The sequence below is a fragment of the Coregonus lavaretus genome, assembly GCF_964263955.1.
Source record: "Coregonus lavaretus genome assembly, contig: HAP1_SCAFFOLD_279, whole genome shotgun sequence".
NCBI classification, from domain to species: domain Eukaryota; kingdom Metazoa; phylum Chordata; class Actinopteri; order Salmoniformes; family Salmonidae; genus Coregonus; species Coregonus lavaretus.
In genome coordinates this window covers 364,710-385,075 of record NW_028161756.1, presented here as the reverse complement: position 1 = coordinate 385,075, position 20,366 = coordinate 364,710, and the positions used below count along the sequence as shown (strand labels likewise).

At 48.0% G+C, this 20,366-nt stretch overlaps 1 protein-coding gene across 3 annotated transcripts in view; it reads left to right on the top strand.

Moving 5' to 3' along the window:
- Nucleotides 1-20,366, top strand: part of LOC311120167 (disintegrin and metalloproteinase domain-containing protein 9-like) — a 42,820-nt gene that overhangs the window by 17,868 nt on the left and 4,586 nt on the right. For 2 of the 3 annotated variants that reach the window (XM_084194785.1, XM_084194786.1), the window contains exons 11-19: nt 2,282-2,412; nt 5,387-5,558; nt 11,459-11,548; nt 11,795-11,990; nt 12,143-12,251; nt 13,457-13,637; nt 14,014-14,103; nt 14,401-14,506; nt 16,536-16,677. In XM_084194785.1, coding sequence (XP_084050911.1) covers nt 2,282-2,412; nt 5,387-5,558; nt 11,459-11,548; nt 11,795-11,990; nt 12,143-12,251; nt 13,457-13,637; nt 14,014-14,103; nt 14,401-14,506; nt 16,536-16,677 — 1,217 coding nt within the window. Of the gene's footprint in view, nt 1-2,281; nt 2,413-5,386; nt 5,559-11,458; nt 11,549-11,794; nt 11,991-12,142; nt 12,252-13,456; nt 13,638-14,013; nt 14,104-14,400; nt 14,507-15,315; nt 16,678-20,366 lie in introns of all 3 variants that reach the window. The other variant, XR_014612132.1, reaches the window with a different exon arrangement.

Sequence of the window (20,366 nt, the reverse complement as noted above, 5' to 3'; positions counted from 1 at the left end):
TAACACCTAGCAGACTAATCCTTGTAACACCGAGCCAGAGACAGGACCCTAACACCTAGCAGACTAATCCTTGTAACACCGAGCCAGAGACAGGACCCTAACACCTAGCAGACTAATCCTTGTAACAGCTAGCCAGAGACAGGACCCTAACACCTAGCAGACTAATCCTTGTAACAGCTAGCCAGAGACAGGACCCTAACACCTAGCAGACTAATCCTAGTAACAGCTAGCCAGAGACAGGACCCTAACACCTAGCAGACTAATCCTTGTAACAGCTAGCCAGAGACAGGACCCTAACACCTAGCAGACTAATCATTGTAACAGCTAGCCAGCTAGTACCATCTGACGTTGTGGTTGTTAGCATTGTGAGGTCATGTCAGCCACCTGATAGGTCTAGATTATTAATGAGTCACTCTGATGTAGGAAGACAATAGTGCAGTTTGTTCTCAGACACACCATGGCTGCTTCCCAAATGACACCCATATTCCCTTTTAATGACTCTACTTTTGACCAGAGCCTTGATCTAAAGTAGTGCACTATAAAAGCAATAGGGTACCATTTTGGGACGCAGCTCATGAATAACACAGGAGTCAAACGGCTACACAGATGTAACAGGCAAGACCAGTCCACAGTGACGAAGAACAGCGTCTGTGGCATTCCACAGACCAGTCCACAGTGACGAAGAACAGCGTCTGTGGCATTCCACAGACCAGTCCGCAGTGACGAAGAACAGCGTCTGTGGCATTCCACAGACCAGTCCACAGTGACGAAGAACAGCGTCTGTGGCATTCCACAGACCAGTCCACAGTGACGAAGCACAGCGTCTGTGGCATTCCACAGACCAGTCCACAGTGACGAAGAACAGCGTCTGTGGCATTCCACAGACCAGTCCGCAGTGACGAAGAACAGCGTCTGTGGCATTCCACAGACCAGTCCACAGTGACGAAGAACAGCGTCTGTGGCATTCCACAGACCAGTCCACAGTGACGAAGCACAGCGTCTGTGGCATTCCACAGACCAGTCCACAGTGACGAAGCACAGCGTCTGTGGCATTCCACAGACCAGTCCACAGTGACGAAGCACAGCGTCTGTGGCATTCCACAGACCAGTCCACAGTGACGAAGAACAGCGTCTGTGGCATTCCACAGACCAGTCCACAGTGACGAAGCACAGCGTCTGTGGCATTCCACAGACCAGTCCACAGTGACGAAGCACAGCGTCTGTGGCATTCCGCAGACCAGTCCACAGTGACGAAGCACAGCGTCTGTGGCATTCCACAGACCAGTCCACAGTGACGAAGCACAGCGTCTGTGGCACTCCACAGACCAGTCCACAGTGACGAAGCACAGCGTCTGTGGCATTCCACAGACCAGTCCACAGTCACAAAGCACAGCGTCTGTGGCATTCCACAGACCAGTCCACAGTGACGAAGCACAGCGTCTGTGGCATTCCACAGACCAGTCCACAGTGACGAAGCACAGCGTCTGTGGCATTCCACAGACCAGTCCACAGTGACGAAGAACAGCGTCTGTGGCATTCCACAGACCAGTCCACAGTGACGAAGAACAGCGTCTGTGGCATTCCACAGACCAGTCCACAGTGACGAAGCACAGCGTCTGTGGCATTCCACAGACCAGTCCACAGTGACGAAGCACAGCGTCTGTGGCATTCCGCAGACCAGTCCACAGTGACGAAGCACAGCGTCTGTGGCATTCCACAGACCAGTCCACAGTGACGAAGCACAGCGTCTGTGGCACTCCACAGACCAGTCCACAGTGACGAAGCACAGCGTCTGTGGCATTCCACAGACCAGTCCACAGTCACAAAGCACAGCGTCTGTGGCATTCCACAGACCAGTCCACAGTGACGAAGCACAGCGTCTGTGGCATTCCACAGACCAGTCCACAGTGACGAAGCACAGCGTCTGTGGCATTCCACAGACCAGTCCACAGTGACGAAGAACAGCGTCTGTGGCATTCCACAGACCAGTCCACAGTGACGAAGAACAGCGTCTGTGGCATTCCACAGACCAGTCCACAGTGACGAAGCACAGCATCTGTGGCATTCCACAGATTCTCCTTTGTATTGTAATGTGCAGCGCTCTGTGTAATACCAGGTTCCAAAGGCTCCTGTTTGTCGTTATGGTACTCAGAGTATTTTAAACTCCTTTTTGTGCTTTTGGTTTAAATCATAATTTATTCTTATACACTTTGAACGATTCCAAATATGAAACCTATATGAGCAGCGCGTGTGTGTGTCTTCCACTGAATGTTTTCTCCAGTATGGTGGCGACAATCTGGGCTACGTCTCCACCGTAGTGGCCCACGAGATGGGCCATAACCTGGGCATGAATCACGATGACGGCCGCTGCACCTGTAATGGAGGGAGCTGTGTCATGGCTGCCACGGCAACGTAAGTAAAGTCCTGTCATCACCACACACTAAAACCAACGTTCTCCTTTTTATTTGACCTCTTTTTTTCCCCCCTTTGCATTGTCTTTTTAAGAGGCCATCTGCTATTCAACCTGTTTGTTGCCACTGTATTGGTCAACACTGTTTGGACACTTCTACTCATTCAAGGGTTTTTCTTTATTTTTGACAATTTTTTACATTGTAGAATAATAGTGAAGACCTCAACTATGAAATAACACATGGAATCATGTAGTAACCAAAAAAGTGTTAACAATTTAAAAAATATATTTATTTCAGATTCTTCAAATAGCCACCCTTTGCACACTCTTGGCATTCTCTCAACCAGCTTCACCTGGAATGCTTTTCCAACAGCCTTGAAGGAATTCCCACATATGCTGAGCACTTGTTGGCTGCTTTTCCTTCACTCATCCCAAACCATCTCAATTGGGTTGAGGTCGGGGGATTGTGGAGGCCAGGTCATCTGATGCAGCACTCCATCACTCTCCTTCTTCGTCAAATAGCCCTTACACAGCCTGGAGGTGTGTTGGGTCATTGTCCTGTTGAAAAACAAATGATAGTCCCACTAAGCCCAAACCAGATGGGATGGCGTATCGCTGCAGAATGCTGTGGTAGCCATGCTGGTTAAGTGTGCCTTGAATTCTAAATAAATCACAGACGGTGTCACCAGCAAAGCCCCCCCACACCATAACACCTCCTCCTCCATGCTTTACGGTGGGAACTACACATGCAGAGATCATCCATTCACCCACACCACGTCTCACAAAGACACGGCGGTTGGAGCCAAAATTCTCAAATTTGGACTCCAGACCAAAGGACACATTTCCACCGGTCTAATGTCCATTGGTCGTGTTTCTTGGCCCAAGAAGGTCTCTTCTTCTTATTGGTGTCCTTTAGTAGTGGTTTCTTTGCAGCAATTCAACCATGAAGGCCTGATTCACACAGTCCCCTCTGAACAGTTGATGTTGAGATGTGTCTGTTATTTGAACTATGTGAAGCATTTATTTGGGCTGCAATTTCTGAGGCTGGTAACTCTAATGAACTTATCCTCTGTAGCAGAGGTAACTCTGGGTCTTCCTTTCCTGTGGCGGTCCTCATGAGAGCCAGTTTCATCATAGCGCTTGATGGTTTTAGCGACTGCACTTGAAGAAACTTTAAAAGTTCTTGAAATTTTCCACATTGACTGACCTTCATGTCTTAAAGTAATGATGGACTGTCGTTTCTCTTTGCTTATTTGAGCTGCTCTTGCCATAATATGGACTTGGTCTTTTACCAAATTGGGCTATCTTCTGTATACCCCCCTACCTTGTCACAGCACAATTGATTGGCTCAAACGCATTAAGAAGGAAAGGAATTCCACAAATTAACTTTTAAGAAGGCACACCTGTTAATTGAAATGCATTCCAGGTGACTACCTCATGAAGCTGGTTGAGAGAATGCCAAGAGTGTGCAAAGCTGTCATCAAGGCAAAATGGTGGCTATTTGAAGAATCTCAAATATAAAATCTCTTTTCATTTGTTTAACACTTTTTTGGTTACTACATGATTCCATGTGTGTTATTTCATAGTTTTGAGGTCTTCACTATTAGTCTACAATGTAAAAATAAAGAAAAACCCTTGAATGAGTAGGTGTATCCAAACTTTTGACTGGTAGTGTATGTATACACAAAGGTATGTGGACACCCCTTCAAATTAGTGGATTTGGCTATGTCAGCAACGGGTGTGGCTGAAAGGTGTATAAAATCGATCACACAGCTATGCAATCTCCATGGACAAACAATGGCAGTAGAATGGCCTTACTGAAGAGCTCAGTGACTTTCAACGTGGCACCGTCATAGGATGCCACCTTTCCAGCATGTCAGTTTGTCAACATTCTGCCCTGCTAGAGCTGCCCCGGTCAACTGTAAGTGCTGTTATTGTGAAGTGGAAACGTTTAGGAGCAACAACGGCTCAACCGCGAAGTGGTAGGCCACACAAGCTCACAGAACGGGACCGCCGAGAGCTGAAGCGCATAGCATAATTCAATTGTCTGTCCTCGGTTGCAACACTCACTACCGAGTTCCAAACGGCCTCTGGAAGCAACGTCAGCACAATAACTGTTCGTTGGGAGCTTCATGAAATGGGTTTCCATGGCCGAGCAGGCGCACACAAGCCTAAGATCACCATGCGCAATGCCAAGCGTCGGCTGGAGTGGTGTAAAGCTCGCCGCTATTGGATTGGAGCAGTGGAAACGCTTCACCATCTGGCAGTCCGACGGACCAAGCTGGGTTTGGCGGATGCCAGGAGAACGCTACATGCCCCAATGCATAGTGCCAACTATAAAGTTTGGTGGAGGAGGAATAATGGTCTGGGGCTGTTTTTCATGGTTCAGGCCCCTTAGTTCCAGTGAAGGGAAATCTTAACGCAACAGCATACAATGGCATTCTAGACGATTCTGTGCTTCCAACTTTGTGGCAACAGTTTGGGGAAGGCCCTTTCCTGTTTCAGCATGACAATGCCCCTGTGCACAAACCGAGGTCCATACAGAAATGGTTTGTCGAGATCGGTGTGGAAGAACTTGACTGGCCTGCACAGAGCCCTGACCTCAACCCTATTGAACACCTTTGGAATGAATTGGAACGCCGACTGCGAGCCAGGCCTAAACGCCCAACATCAGTGCCCGAACCTCACTAATGCTCTTGTGGCTGAATGGAAGCAAGTCCCGCAATGTTCCAACATCTAGTGGAAAGCCTTCCCAGAAGAGTGGAGGCTGTTATAGCAGCAAAGGAGGGGGACCAACTCCATATTAATGCCCATGATTCTGGAATGAGATGTTTGACGAGCGGGTGTCCACATACTGTTGGTCAAATTGATAAGTGGATGTCTGATAGAAATGAAGCCATTGATTTTGTAAATGATTGAATGATTCCATTTCTATAGTATGCATGTACAGCATTGTTAGATGTCTTCTCCTCCCAGTGGATCCACCCTCTTCAGTGGCTGTAGTGCCTCTGACTTTGAGCGTCTGGTCCTGCGTGGCGGAGGGATGTGTCTGCTGAACCAGCCCTCCCAGTCAAACGTCATCTCTGTTGCTAAGTGTGGCAACGGCATGTTGGAGGAAGGAGAGGCGTGTGACTGTGGAACACCCCAGGTACTGTCTGTCTCTGTCTGTCTGTCTGTCTGCCTGTCTGTCTCTGTCTGCCTGTCTGCCTGTCTGTCTGTCTGTCTGTCTGTCTGTCTGTCTGTCTGTCTGTCTGTCTCTGTCTGTCTCTGTCTGTCTCTGTCTGTCTCTGTCTGTCTCTGTCTGTCTCTGTCTGTCTCTGTCTGTCTCTGTCTGTCTGTCTGCCTGTCTGTCTGTCTGACTACCTGTCTGTCTCTGTCTGTCTGCCTGTCTGTCTGACTACCTGTCTGTCTGTCAACAATAACAATAGGCCATGGTGCCTCACTATACTAGTGGGAATACGTTACCTATTGAATGGCTTTCTATAATTGTTGATTTGTTGATTCATTGACACATTGATTGATATGTATAATTGATTCATGATTAATTGCTTTATATTATTACGAAGATGTTGTGTTAATGGGAGCTTTGGCTGAGTGTTGTGTGGTGTTTTGGATTCATTATTGGATCCCCATTAGTTCCTGCCAAGGCAGCAGCTACTCTTCCTGGGGTTTATTATGGATCCCCATTAGTTCCTGCCAAGGCAGCAGCTACTCTTCCTGGGGTTTATTATGGATCCCCATTAGTTCCTGCCAAGGCAGCAGCTACTCTTCCTGGGGTTTATTATGGATCCCCATTAGTTCCTGCCAAGGCAGCAGCTACTCTTCCTGGGGTTTATTATGGATCCCCATTAGTTCCTGCCAAGGCAGCAGCTACTCTTCCTGGGGTTTATTATGGATCCCCATTAGTTCCTGCCAAGGCAGCAGCTACTCTTCCTGGGGTTTATTATGGATCCCCATTAGTTCCTGCCAAGGCAGCAGCTACTCTTCCTGGGGTTTATTATGGATCCCCATTAGTTCCTGTCAAGGCAGCAGCTACTCTTCCTGGGGTTTATTATGGATCCCCATTAGTTCCTGCCAAGGCAGCAGCTACTCTTCCTGGGGTTTATTATGGATCCCCATTAGTTCCTGGCAAGGCAGCAGCTACTCTTCCTGGGGTTTATTATGGATCCCCATTAGTTCCTGCCAAGGCAGCAGCTACTCTTCCTGGGGTTTATTATGGATCCCCATTAGTTCCTGCCAAGGCAGCAGCTACTCTTCCTGGGGTTTATTATGGATCCCCATTAGTTCCTGCCAAGGCAGCAGCTACTCTTCCTGGGGTTTATTATGGATCCCCATTAGTTCCTGGCAAGGCAGCAGCTACTCTTCCTGGGGTTTATTATGGATCCCCATTAGTTCCTGCCAAGGCAGCAGCTACTCTTCCTGGGGTTTATTATGGATCCCCATTAGTTCCTGCCAAGGCAGCAGCTACTCTTCCTGGGGTTTATTATGGATCCCCATTAGTTCCTGTCAAGGCAGCAGCTACTCTTCCTGGGGTTTATTATGGATCCCCATTAGTTCCTGCCAAGGCAGCAGCTACTCTTCCTGGGGTTTATTATGGATCCCCATTAGTTCCTGGCAAGGCAGCAGCTACTCTTTCTGGGGTTTATTATGGATCCCCATTAGTTCCTGGCAAGGCAGCAGCTACTCTTCCTGGGGTTTATTAAGGATCCCCATTAGTTCCTGCCAAGGCAGCAGCTACTCTTCCTAGGGTTTATTATGGAGCCCCATTAGTTCCTGCCAAGGCAGCAGCTACTCTTCCTGGGGTTTATTATGGATCCCCATTAGTTCCTGCCAAGGCAGCAGCTACTCTTCCTGGGGTTTATTGTGGATCCCCATTAGTTCCTGCCAAGGCAGCAGCTACTCTTCCTGGGGTTTATTATGGATCCCATTAGTTCCTGTCAAGGCAGCAGCTACTCTTCCTGGGGTTTATTATGGATCCCCATTAGTTCCTGCCAAGGCAGCAGCTACTCTTCCTGGGGTTTATTATGGATCCCATTAGTTCCTGCCAAGGCAGCAGCTACTCTTCCTGGGGTTTATTATGGAGCCCCATTAGTTCCTGCCAAGGCAGCAGCTACTCTTCCTGGGGTTTATTATGGATCCCCATTAGTTCCTGCCAAGGCAGCAGCTACTCTTCCTGGGGTTTATTGTGGATCCCCATTAGTTCCTGCCAAGGCAGCAGCTACTCTTCCTGGGGTTTATTATGGATCCCCATTAGTTCCTGCCAAGGCAGCAGCTACTCTTCCTGGGGTTTATTATGGATCCCCATTAGTTCCTGCCAAGGCAGCAGCTACTCTTCCTGGGGTTTGTCTCCCGAGTGGCGCAGTGGTCTAAGGCACTGCATCGCAGTGCTAGCTGTGCCACTAGAGATCCTGGTTCGAATCCAGGCTCTGTTGTAGCCGGCCGCGACCGGGAGACCCATGGGGCGGCGCACAATTGGCCCAGCGTCGTCCAGGATAGGGGAGGGAATGGCCGGCAGGGGATGTAGCTCAGTTGGTAGAGCATGGCGTTTGCAACGCCAGGGTTGTGGGTTCGATAAAATAATGTATGTGCTAACTGTAAGTCGCTCTGGATAAGAGCGTCTGCTAAGTGACGTAAATGTAAATGTAAATGGTTTATTATGGATCCCCATTAGTTCCTGCCAAGGCAGCAGCTACTCTTCCTGGGGTTTATTATGGATCCCCATTAGTTCCTGCCAAGGCAGCAGCTACTCTTCCTGGGGTTTATTATGGATCCCCATTAGTTCCTGCCAAGGCAGCAGCTACTCTTCCTGGGGTTTATTGTGGATCCCCATTAGTTCCTGCCAAGGCAGCAGCTACTCTTCCTGGGTTTTTTTATGGATCCCCATTAGTTCCTGCCAAGGCAGCAGCTACTCTTCCTGGGGTTTATTATGGATCCCCATTAGTTCCTGCCAAGGCAGCAGCTACTCTTCCTGGGGTTTATTATGGATCCCCATTAGTTCCTGCCAAGGCAGCAGCTACTCTTCCTGGGGTTTATTATGGATCCCCATTAGTTCCTGCCAAGGCAGCAGCTACTCTTCCTGGGGTTTATTATGGATCCCCATTAGTTCCTGCCAAGGCAGCAGCTACTCTTCCTGGGGTTTATTATGGATCCCCATTAGTTCCTGCCAAGGCAGCAGCTACTCTTCCTGGGGTTTATTATGGATCCCCATTAGTTCCTGCCAAGGCAGCAGCTACTCTTCCTGGGGTTTATTATGGATCCCCATTAGTTCCTGCCAAGGCAGCAGCTACTCTTCCTGGGGTTTATTATGGATCCCCATTAGTTCCTGCCAAGGCAGCAGCTACTCTTCCTGGGGTTTATTATGGATCCCCATGAGTTCCTGCCAAGGCAGCAGCTACTCTTCCTGGGGTTTATTATGGATCCCCATTAGTTCCTGCCAAGGCAGCAGCTACTCTTCCTGGGGTTTATTATGGATCCCCATTAGTTCCTGCCAAGGCAGCAGCTACTCTTCCTGGGGTTTATTATGGATCCCCATTAGTTCCTGCCAAGACAGCAGCTACTCTTCCTGGGGTTTATTATGGATCCCCATTAGTTCCTGCCAAGGCAGCAGCTACTCTTCCTGGGGTTTATTATGGATCCCCATTAGTTCCTGCCAAGGCAGCAGCTACTCTTCCTGGGGTTTATTATGGATCCCCATTAGTTCCTGCCAAGGCAGCAGCTACTCTTCCTGGGGTTTATTAAGGATCCCCATTAGTTCCTGCCAAGGCAGCAGCTACTCTTCCTGGGGTTTATTATGGATCCCCATTAGTTCCTGCCAAGGCAGTAGCTACTCTTCCTGGGGTTTATTATGGATCCCCATTAGTTCCTGCCAAGGCAGCAGCTACTCTTCCTGGGGTTTATTATGGATCCCCATTAGTTCCTGCCAAGGCAGCAGCTACTCTTCCTGGGGTTTATTATGGATCCCCATTAGTTCCTGCCAAGGCAGCAGCTACTCTTCCTGGGGTTTATTATGGATCCCCATTAGTTCCTGCCAAGGCAGCAGCTACTCTTCCTGGGGTTTATTATGGATCCCCATTAGTTCCTGCCAAGGCAGCAGCTACTCTTCCTGGGGTTTATTATGGATCCCCATTAGTTCCTGCCAAGGCAGCAGCTACTCTTCCTGGGGTTTATTATGGAGCCCCATTAGTTCCTGCCAAGGCAGCAGCTACTCTTCCTGGGGTTTATTATGGATCCCCATTAGTTCCTGCCAAGGCATCAGCTACTGTACTTGGTCCAACAAAATGAAGGCAGTTAAATACAATTACAACCGATTTCACAACACATTAAGTGTGTTCCCTCAGGCCACTACTCTATCACATATCTATCCTTGTGTACGTGCATGTCTCATGTGTGTCTGTGTCTGTGTGTGTGTCTCTTCACAGTCCCGGCTGTTCCATAAGGTGTAGTTTTATCTGGTTTTTAAAAAAATATCTGATTCTACTGCTTGAATGAGTTGATGTGGAATAGAGTTCCATGTAGTCATGGCTCTATGTAGTACTGTGCGCCTCCCATAGTCTGTTCTGGACTTGGGGACTGTGAAGAGACCTCTGGTGGCATGTCTTGTGGGGTATGCATGGGTGTCCGAGCTGTGTGCCAGTAGTTTAAACAGACAGCTCAGTGCATTCAGCATGTCAAATACTTCTCACAAATACAAGTAGTGATGAAGTGAATCTCTCCTCCACTTTGAGCCAGGAGAGATTGACATGCATATTAATAATGTTAGCTCTCCGTGTAATTTAAGGGCCAGCCATGCTGCCCTGTTCTGGGCCAATTGTAATTTCCCAAGTCCCTCTTGGTGGCACCTGACCACACGACTGGACAGTAGTCCAGGTGCAACAAAACTAGGGCCTGTAGGACCTGCCTTGTTGATAGCAATGTCAAGAAAGCAGAGCAGCACTTTTATTATGGACATCTTAGCTACTGTTTCATCAATATGTTTTGACAATTACATTTTACAATCCAGGGTTACTCCATGCAGTTTAGTCTCCTCAGCTTGCTCAAATTCCACATTATTCATTACAGGATTTAGTTGAGGTTTAGTGTTTAGTGAATGATTGGTGCCAAATACAATGCTTTTAGTTTTTTTAATATTTAGGACCAGCTTATTTCTTGCCACCCATTCTTAAATTGACTGCAGCTCTTTAAGTGTTGCAGTGATTTCACTCGCTATGGTAGCTGACGTGTATAATATTGAGTCATCAGCATATATAGACACACAGGCTTTACTCAGAGCCAGTGGCAGGTCATTAGTAAAGATTGAAAAAAGTAAGGGGCCTAGACAGCTGCCCTGGGGAATGCCTGACTCTACCTGGATTTTGTTGGAGAGGCTTGGAGAGGCTTCCATTAAAGAACACCCTCTGTGTTCTGTTAGACCAGTAGCTCTCGATCCATGATATAGCAGGGGATGTAAAGCCATAACAAGTTTTTCCATCAGCAGATTATGATTGATAATGTCAGAAGCTGCACTGAAGACTAACAGAACAGCTCCCACAATCTTTTTATCATCAATATCTCTCAGCCAGTCATCAGTCAATGTTGTGCTTGTTGAATGTCCTTCCCTATTATCGTGCTGAAAGTCTGTTAACTTGCTTACTGTGAAATAGCATTGTATCTGGTCCCCCAAAGAAATGGCCCCTTTACTAAGGGTTGGTAACGGGCTGATTGGTCGGCTGTTTGAGCCGGTAAAGGTTGCTTTGCTATTCTTTGGTAGTGGAATTACTTTAGCTTCCCTCCAGGCCTGAGGGCACACACTTTCCTGGCTTAGATTGAAGATATGGCCAATAGGAGTGGCAATATCGTCCGCTATCATCTTCAGTAATTTTCCATCCAAGATGTCAGACCCAGGTAGCTTTATCATTGTTGATAGACAACAATCTTTTTTTTTTTTCAGCTCTTCCACACTCACTTTAAGGATTTGTTTTATAATTTGGTCAGTTATGCATGGATGTGTAGGTTCAGAATTAGTTGTTGGCGTTGTCATGCCTGAATGTGCTAATCTTGGCGATGTTGCAGGAGTGTACCAATAAGTGCTGTGACGCGGCCACCTGTAAGTTGACCTGGGGATCGGCCTGCGCTCAGGGAAGCTGCTGCAAGGACTGCAAGGTTAGTCGGCTGCTGTCTGTCTTCTAAACTGTATGGATTAGGATGCTCCCGAACCGGACAGCAAATCAATGATTTTCAATTAGAGTCGTTTGTTGGGCGGGGGGGGGAGGGCCTAGGATTGTGTTTGCGCTGTTTGTCCGAAATGTTTGGGAGGTTTCAACTTTTTAATGCAATGATGGATCCGTCAACCGATTTTTGAAAAATGATTAATAACGTTTCTCCGGCCTAATTTCTCTCCAATTTCAGATCAGCGTGTCAGGGACACCGTGCAGGGGATCTGTCAACACATGTGACCTCCCAGAATACTGCAACGGCTCCGCAGCCTTCTGTCCCTCTGACTTCTATATCATGGACGGGCTTCCCTGTGAGAATGACGCAGCATACTGTTACGAGGGCCGCTGCCAGACCTACGACTACCAATGCAAATTTCTCTTTGAAGAAGGTAGGCTATTGTACAAAATGAACACCGGTATATCTGACATGACTGCATTGGCCTTTTTAAACGAACAAGAAAGTACTGTCACCTTGTGTCTGGCAGTTAATACTTTTATTTCTTAGTCTGAAATGTATATCTTTTGATTATTTTATTTCCAGGTGCAAGAAAGGCTGCAGATGTCTGCTTTCAGACTGCTAATCTAAAGGGGGATACGTTTGGGAACTGTGGAATGACATCGTCAGGGAACTATGTGAAATGTAGCTCGGCGTAAGTGCTCAGAATTTGTTATCAGCATTCATAATTAAAAGTAAGATAAGAAATATTTTATTTATTTTGTCTTAGTGAATTTATATTTGTCATATTGTATAGGAAAACGGGCTGAGTATAGAAAACAGAAACGGGCTGAGTATAGGAACAGAAACAGAAACGGGCTGAGTATAGGAAACGGGCTGAGTATAGAAACGGGCTGAGTATAGAAACGGAAACGGGCTGAGTATAGGAACAGAAACAGAAACGGGCTGAGTATAGGAAACGGGCTGAGTATAGAAACGGGCTGAGTATAGGAAACGGGCTGAGTATAGAAACGGGCTGAGTATAGAAACAGAAACGGGCTGAGTATAGAACCAGAAACGGGCTGAGTATAGGAAACGGGCTGAGTATAGGAAACGGGCTGACTATAGAAACAGAAACGGGCTGAGTATAGGAAACGGGCTGACTATAGAAACAGAAACGGGCTGAGTATAGGAACAGAAACAGAAACGGGCTGAGTATAGGAACAGAAACGGGCTGAGTATAGGAAACGGGCTGAGTATAGGAAACGGGCTGACTATAGAAACAGAAATGGGCTGAGTATAGGAACAGAAACAGAAACGGGCTGAGTATAGAGATGGGCTGAATATGTAAACGGGCTGAGTATAGAAACAGACCAAGTATAGAAACAGACTGAGTATAGAACCAGAACCAGGCTGAGTATAGAACCAGAACCAGGCTGAGTATAGAACCAGAAACGGACTGAGAATAGAAACGGGCTGAGTATTGAACCAGAAATGGCCTGAGTATAGAACCAGAAACGGGCTGAGTATAGAACCAGAAACAGACTGAGAATAGAAACGGGCTGAGTATTGAACCAGAAACAGACTGAGAATAGAAACGGGCTGAGTATTGAACCAGAAATGGCCTGAGTATAGAACCAGAAACGGGCTGAGTATAGAAACGGCCTGAGTATGGAAACAGAAACAGACTGAGAATAGAAATGGGCTGAGTATTGAACCAGAAACGGCCTGAGTATAGGAATTGAGTATAGAACCAGAAACGGGCTGAGTATAGAACCAGAAACGGGCTGAGTATAGAGTTACTGCTGATGCCGTCCCTGTCTCCACTGTCTCCCTGCAGTAATGCCATGTGTGGGAAGGTGCAGTGCTGAGTATAGAGTTACTGCTGATGCCGTCCCTGTCTCCACTGTCTCCCTGCAGTAATGCCATGTGTGGGAAGGTGCAGTGCACTAATGTAGACACCAACAAGCCCCCTCCTGGAGGCTCCGTCAGTAACCAGATTATAGATGGCTCGTCATGTGTCAACGCAGACTTTAACCTTGGCACTGATGTTCTGGACCCTGCCTATGTCCACCGGGGCAGCCCCTGTGCCAAGGGAATGGTAAGGCTTATGGGTCATTTTGGTTTTGGGGTCCCTTTTCCATCTTTCCATTTGACATTTTAGTCATTTAGCAGACACTCTTATCCAGAGCGACTTACAGGAGCAATTAGGGTTAAGTGCCTTGCTCAAGGGCACATCGACAGATTTTTCACCTAGTCGGCTCAGGGATTAGAACCAGCGACCTTTCGGTTACTGGCACAGCGCTCTAAACCACTAAGCTACCTGCCGACCTATCTTTCTAAGATGATTTCACTTCTTCCACAGGGTGTGTGTGTGTGTTGAGGCATTAGGAGGACAGTAATGCTTTGCAGACATTGCTATGGGACATTTGATTGAATCCAGAGATAAAACCCAGTACTCATCTTTTTTCTTCCAGGCCTGTATTGACTTCCAGTGTGTGAATGCCTCAGCTCTACTGCCTGTGAACCTCCACTGTGATGCCAAGAACACATGTAACAGTCGGGGGGTAAGATAAGATGTCGTCCTCTAGAAAGGGGTTGGACACATCACATGTTGCAGGCTCTCTGATGGCCTCTTCTGGGGAGAGATCTCGTCCTCTAGAAGGGGTTGGACACATCACACCTTGCAGGCTCTCTGATGGCCTCTTCTGGGGAGAGATCTCGTCCTCTAGAAGGGGTTGGACACATCACATGTTGCAGGCTATCCGATGGCCTCTTCTGGGGAGAGATCTCGGTGTCTATTGTATTGGTTGGTTGATTGGTTAATTAATTAATTGATTGATTGGTTGATATATCTTCCCCAGGTGTGTAATAACCGGGGGAACTGCCACTGTATTGACGGCTGGGGACCTCCTTACTGTGCCAAGTCCGGGAGTGGGGGCAGTGTGGACAGCGGCCCTGCTCAGATAGGTACTGTTCACTGTACACCTTTCCCATCTCTACCTGCCATTATAGATAGGTACTGTTCACTGTACACCTTTCCCATCTCTACCTGCCATTATAGATAGGTACTGTTCACTGTACACCTTTCCCATCTCTACCTGCCATTATAGATAGGTACTGTTCACTGTTCACCTTTCCCATCTCTACCTGCCATTATAGATAGGTACTGTTCACTGTTCACCTTTCCCATCACTACCTGCCATTATAGATAGGTACTGTTCACTGTACACCTTTCCCATCTCTACCTGCCATTATAGATAGGTACTGTTCACTGTACACCTTTCCCATCTCTACCTGCCATTATAGATAGGTACTGTTCACTGTTCACCTTTCCCATCTCTACCTGCCATTATAGATAGGTACTGTTCACTGTTCACCTTTCCCATCTCTACCTGCCATTATAGATAGGTACTGTTCACTGTTCACCTTTCCCATCTCTACCTGCCATTACAGATTGTTACTACCGCTGTCTGATATATTATAGCTTAATTGATTGGCTTTCAAGTGTAGTAGAGTGTCTTTTAAAGTGGATCCCTCATGATCAGTCCTGTCTGCTGGTCTATATGGTAAGGCGTTTTACCTCGCCCTGTGCACCGATTGGGTTTGCAGTTTCAGGCATGTCTCAAATGTGCAAACTCGTCACACTGCACAGAGTGAGCTGAATGGACTGCACCTGTGTGTGATGCGTGCTGTCAGGGGAGTTGGGGCAGAAGACGCATTTGTTGTAACATGGACAATAAAGTTGTATTGTTCTCTTTACTAATAACTGTTCCCAGATCACTCCCTGTGGGACGGCCTGCTGATCTTCACTAATAACTATCCCTCTGCTGTTCCCAGATTATTCCCTGAGGGACGGCCTGCTGATCTTCACTAATAACTATCCCTCTGCTGTTCCCAGATCACTCCCTGAGGGACGGCCTGCTGATCTTCACTAATAACTATCCCTCTGCTGTTCCCAGATCACTCCCTGAGGGACGGCCTGCTGATCTTCACTAATAACTATCCCTCTGCTGTTCCCAGATCACTCCCTGAGGGACGGCCTGCTGATCTTCACTAATAACTATCCCTCTGCTGTTCCCAGATTATTCCCTGAGGGACGGCCTGCTGATCTTCACTAATAACTATCCCTCTGCTGTTCCCAGATCACTCCCTGAGGGACGGCCTGCTGATCTTCACTAATAACTATCCCTCTGCTGTTCCCAGATCACTCCCTGGGGGACGGCCTGCTGATCTTCACTAATAACTATCCCTCTGCTGTTCCCAGATCACTCCCTGGGGGACGGCCTGCTGATCTTCACTAATAACTATCCCTCTGCTGTTCCCAGATCACTCCCTGAGGGACGGCCTGCTGATCTTCACTAATAACTATCCCTCTGCTGTTCCCAGATCACTCCCTGAGGGACGGCCTGCTGATCTTCACTAATAACTATCCCTCTGCTGTTCCCAGATCACTCCCTGAGGGACGGCCTGCTGATCTTCACTAATAACTATCCCTCTGCTGTTCCCAGATCACTCCCTGTGGGACGGCCTGCTGATCTTCACTAATAACTATCCCTCTGCTGTTCCCAGATCACTCCCTGGGGGACGGCCTGCTGATCTTCACTAATAACTATCCCTCTGCTGTTCCCAGATCACTCCCTGGGGGACGGCCTGCTGATCTTCACTAATAACTATCCCTCTGCTGTTCCCAGATCACTCCCTGAGGGACGGCCTGCTGATCTTCACTAATAACTATCCCTCTGCTGTTCCCAGATCACTCCCTGAGGGACGGCCTGCTGATCTTCACTAATAACTATCCCTCTGCTGTTCCCAGATCACTCCCTGAGGGACGGCCTGCTGATCTTCACTAATAACTATCCCTCTGCTGTTCCCAGATCACTCCCTGAGGGACGGCCTGCTGATCTTCACTAATAACTATCCCTCTGCTGTTCCCAGATCACTCCCTGAGGGACGGCCTGCTGATCTTCACTAATAACTATCCCTCTGCTGTTCCCAGATCACTCCCTGAGGGACGGCCTGCTGATCTTCTTTCTGCTGGTGGTTCCCATCCTGGTGCTACTGGTGTTGGTGCTGCTCTATGTGTTTAGAAGGGATACCCTGGAACGATGCCTCAAAGGACTGCGATCAACATGCTCGAGGTAAACCCAGTCATGTGTATAAACAATGTTTGTCTATAACCACGTTTCCATCCACAGTTTGTGAGTAAAGTCAGCTGTGATGGAAACAGGACGTTGCGGTGACATGGTATAAATGCTAGCAGATCATGTGTTTGTTCGACAATGGTGGGATCCTTTTGGATTGATCATATTATTTATGCGAGAAATGGCGACGGAAACACCTTTTTATGTGCAAATATTGAAATAATAACCATTATATCGAAGTAAACTTGGAGTCACGTGATGACATGGTGTGTGGTCCTCCCACTACGACTCTGGAAACCATTCAGTTTATCAGGCTACATATTAAATAAGTTATGATGAACTTCACAGGGTGGTGAAAGTGCACGGTGATGAGCTTGATGCTCCTTTCCAATAAACATCGAGGGTCTTATTCTGGTGACATGATGATCGATGCTCGACTGCCCAAAAAAAAATCTAAGGTCTTATTCTGGTGACATGATGATCGATGCTCGACTGCCCCAAAAAAATCTAATGTCTTATTCTGGTGACATGAAGATCGATGCTCGACTGCCAAAAAAAATCTACGGTCTTATTCTGGTGACATGATGATCGATGCTCGACTGCCGTTTGACAAATACAAATACTCTCTCTCTTACCCATAATAATCTCATCATGTAGACTAACCCACTGTATCTGAGAGCTGTTGAGCGGTTGGCTGGAGCTCAGACTAACCCACTGTATCTGAGAGCTGTTGAGCGGTTGGCTGGAGCTCAGACTAACCCACTGTATCTGAGAGCTGTTGAGCGGTTGGCTGGAGCTCAGACTAACCCACTGTATCTGAGAGCTGTTGAGCGGTTGGCTGGAGCTCAGACTAACCCACTGTATCTGAGAGCTGTTGAGCGGTTGGCTGGAGCTCAGACTAACCCACTGTATCTGAGAGCTGTTGAGCGGTTGGCTGGAGCTCAGACTAACCTACTGTATCTGAGAGCTGTTGAGCGGTTGGCTGGAGCTCAGACTAACCCACTGTATCTGAGAGCTGTTGAGCGGTTGGCTGGAGCTCAGACTAACCCACTGTATCTGAGAGCTGTTGAGCGGTTGGCTGGAGCTCAGACTAACCTACTGTATCTGAGAGCTGTTGAGCGGTTGGCTGGAGCTCAGACTAACCTACTCTATCTGAGAGCTGTTGAGCGGTTGGCTGGAGCTCAGACTAACCCACTGTATCTGAGAGCTGTTGAGCGGTTGGCTGGAGCTCAGACTAACCTACTCTATCTGAGAGCTGTTGAGCGGTTGGCTGGAGCTCAGACTAACCTTCTGTATCTGAGAGCTGTTGAGCGGTTGGCTGGAGCTCAGACTAACCTACTCTATCTGAGAGCTGTTGAGCGGTTGGCTGGAGCTCAGACTAACCTTCTGTATCTGAGAGCTGTTGAGCGGTTGGCTGGAGCTCAGACTAACCTTCTCTATCTGAGAGCTGTTGAGCGGTTGGCTGGAGCTCGCGTGCCAAGACCAGAGTGGGCACATTTGCTATTTAACGCAAACAGTTGTGGAAAAAAAACTATTGGTCGAGTTAAAAATGCAACGGAAACATATTGAACTTTAGATTGTTATTCGGTACACGAATACTTAAGCGAAGAAGAACATTTCGTGTGCACTTCGTCATCACGCACTTTTTTTTATCCGCAACAAGTCAGTTTGGTGGAAACACACCACTGGTGGGAAAATGTGTATATTTTCTTTATGCGGATTCTAGAGTATTCGCATGAAAATCTATTGCTAATTGGATGGACACCTAGCTATAGACGCCTAGCCTAGCTATAGACGCCTAGCCTAGCTATAGACGCCTAGCCTAGCTATAGACGCCTAGCCTAGCTATAGACGCCTAGCCTAGCTATAGACTCCTAGCCTAGCTATAGACGCCTAGCCTAGCTATAGACGCCTAGCCTAGCTATAGACGCCTAGCCTAGCTATAGACGCCTAGCCTAGCTATAGACTCCTAGCCTAGCTATAGACGCCTAGCCTAGCTATAGACGCCTAGCCTAGCTATAGACGCCTAGCCTAGCTATAGACGCCTAGCCTAGCTATAGACGCCTAGCCTAGCTATAGACGCCTAGCTATAGACTCCTAGCCTAGCTATAGACGCCTAGCCTAGCTATAGACGCCTAGCCTAGCTATAGACGCCTAGCCTCGCTATAGACGCCTAGCCTAGCTATAGACGCCTAGCCTAGCTATAGACGCCTAGCCTCGCTATAGACGCCTAGCCTCGCTATAGACGCCTAGCCTAGCTATAGACGCCTAGCCTAGCTATAGACGCCTAGCCTAGCTATAGACGCCTAGCCTAGCTATAGACGCCTCGCTATAGACGCCTAGCCTAGCTATAGACGCCTAGCCTAGCTATAGACGCCTAGCCTCGCTATAGATGCCTCGCTATAGACGCCTTGCCTCGCTATAGACGCCTAGCCTCGCTATAGACGCCTAGCTATAGACTCCTAGCCTAGCTATAGACTCCTAGCCTAGCTATAGAGGCCTAGCCTAGCTATAGACGCCTAGCCTAGCTATAGACGCCTAGCCTAGCTATAGACGCCTAGCCTAGCTATAGACGCCTAGCCTAGCTATAGACGCCTAGCCTAGCTATAGACGCCTAGCCTAACTATAGACGCCTAGCCTCGCTATAGACGCCTAGCTATAGACGCCTAGCCTAGCTATAGACGCCTAGCCTAGCTATAGACTCCTAGCCTAGCTATAGACGCCTAGCTATAGACTCCTAGCCTAGCTATAGACACCTAGCCTAGCTATAGACACCTAGCTATAGACTCCTATCCTAGCTATAGACGCCTAGCCTAGCTATAGAGGCCTAGCCTAGCTATAGAGGCCTAGCCTAGCTATAGACGCCTATCCTAGCTATAGACGCTTAGCCTAGTTATAGACGCCTAGCTATAGACTCCTAGCCTAGCTATAGAGTCCTAGCCTCGCTATAGAGGCCTAGCCTAGCTATAGACGCCTAGCCTAGCTATAGACGCCTAGCCTAGCTATAGACGCCTAGCCTAGCTATAGACGCCTAGCCTAGCTATAGACGCCTAGCCTCGCTATAGACGCCTTGCCTCGCTATAGACGCCTAGCCTCGCTATAGACGCCTAGCCTAGCTATAGACGCCTTGCCTCGCTATAGACGCCTAGCCTAGCTATAGACGCCTAGCCTAGCTATAGACGCTTAGCCTAGCTATAGACGCCTAGCCTCGTTATAGACGCCTAGCCTAGCTATAGACGCCTAGCTATAGACGCCTAGCCTAGCTATAGACGCCTAGCCTAACTATAGACGCCTAGCCTCGCTATAGATGCCTAGCTATAGACACCTAGCCTCGCTATAGACGCCTAGCCTAGCTATAGACTCCTAGCCTAGCTATAGACACCTAGCCTCGCTATAGACGCCTAGCTATAGACTCCTAGCCTAGCTATAGACACCTAGCCTAGCTATAGACACCTAGCCTCGCTATAGACGCCTAGCCTAGCTATAGACACCTAGCCTAGCTATAGACACCTAGCCTAGCTATAGACGCCTAGCCTAGCTATAGACACCTAGCCTCGCTATAGACGCCTAGCTATAGACTCCTAGCCTAGCTATAGACACCTAGCCTAGCTATAGACGCCTTGCCTCGCTATAGACGCCTAGCCTAGCTATAGACGCCTAGCCTAGCTATAGATGCCTAGCTATAG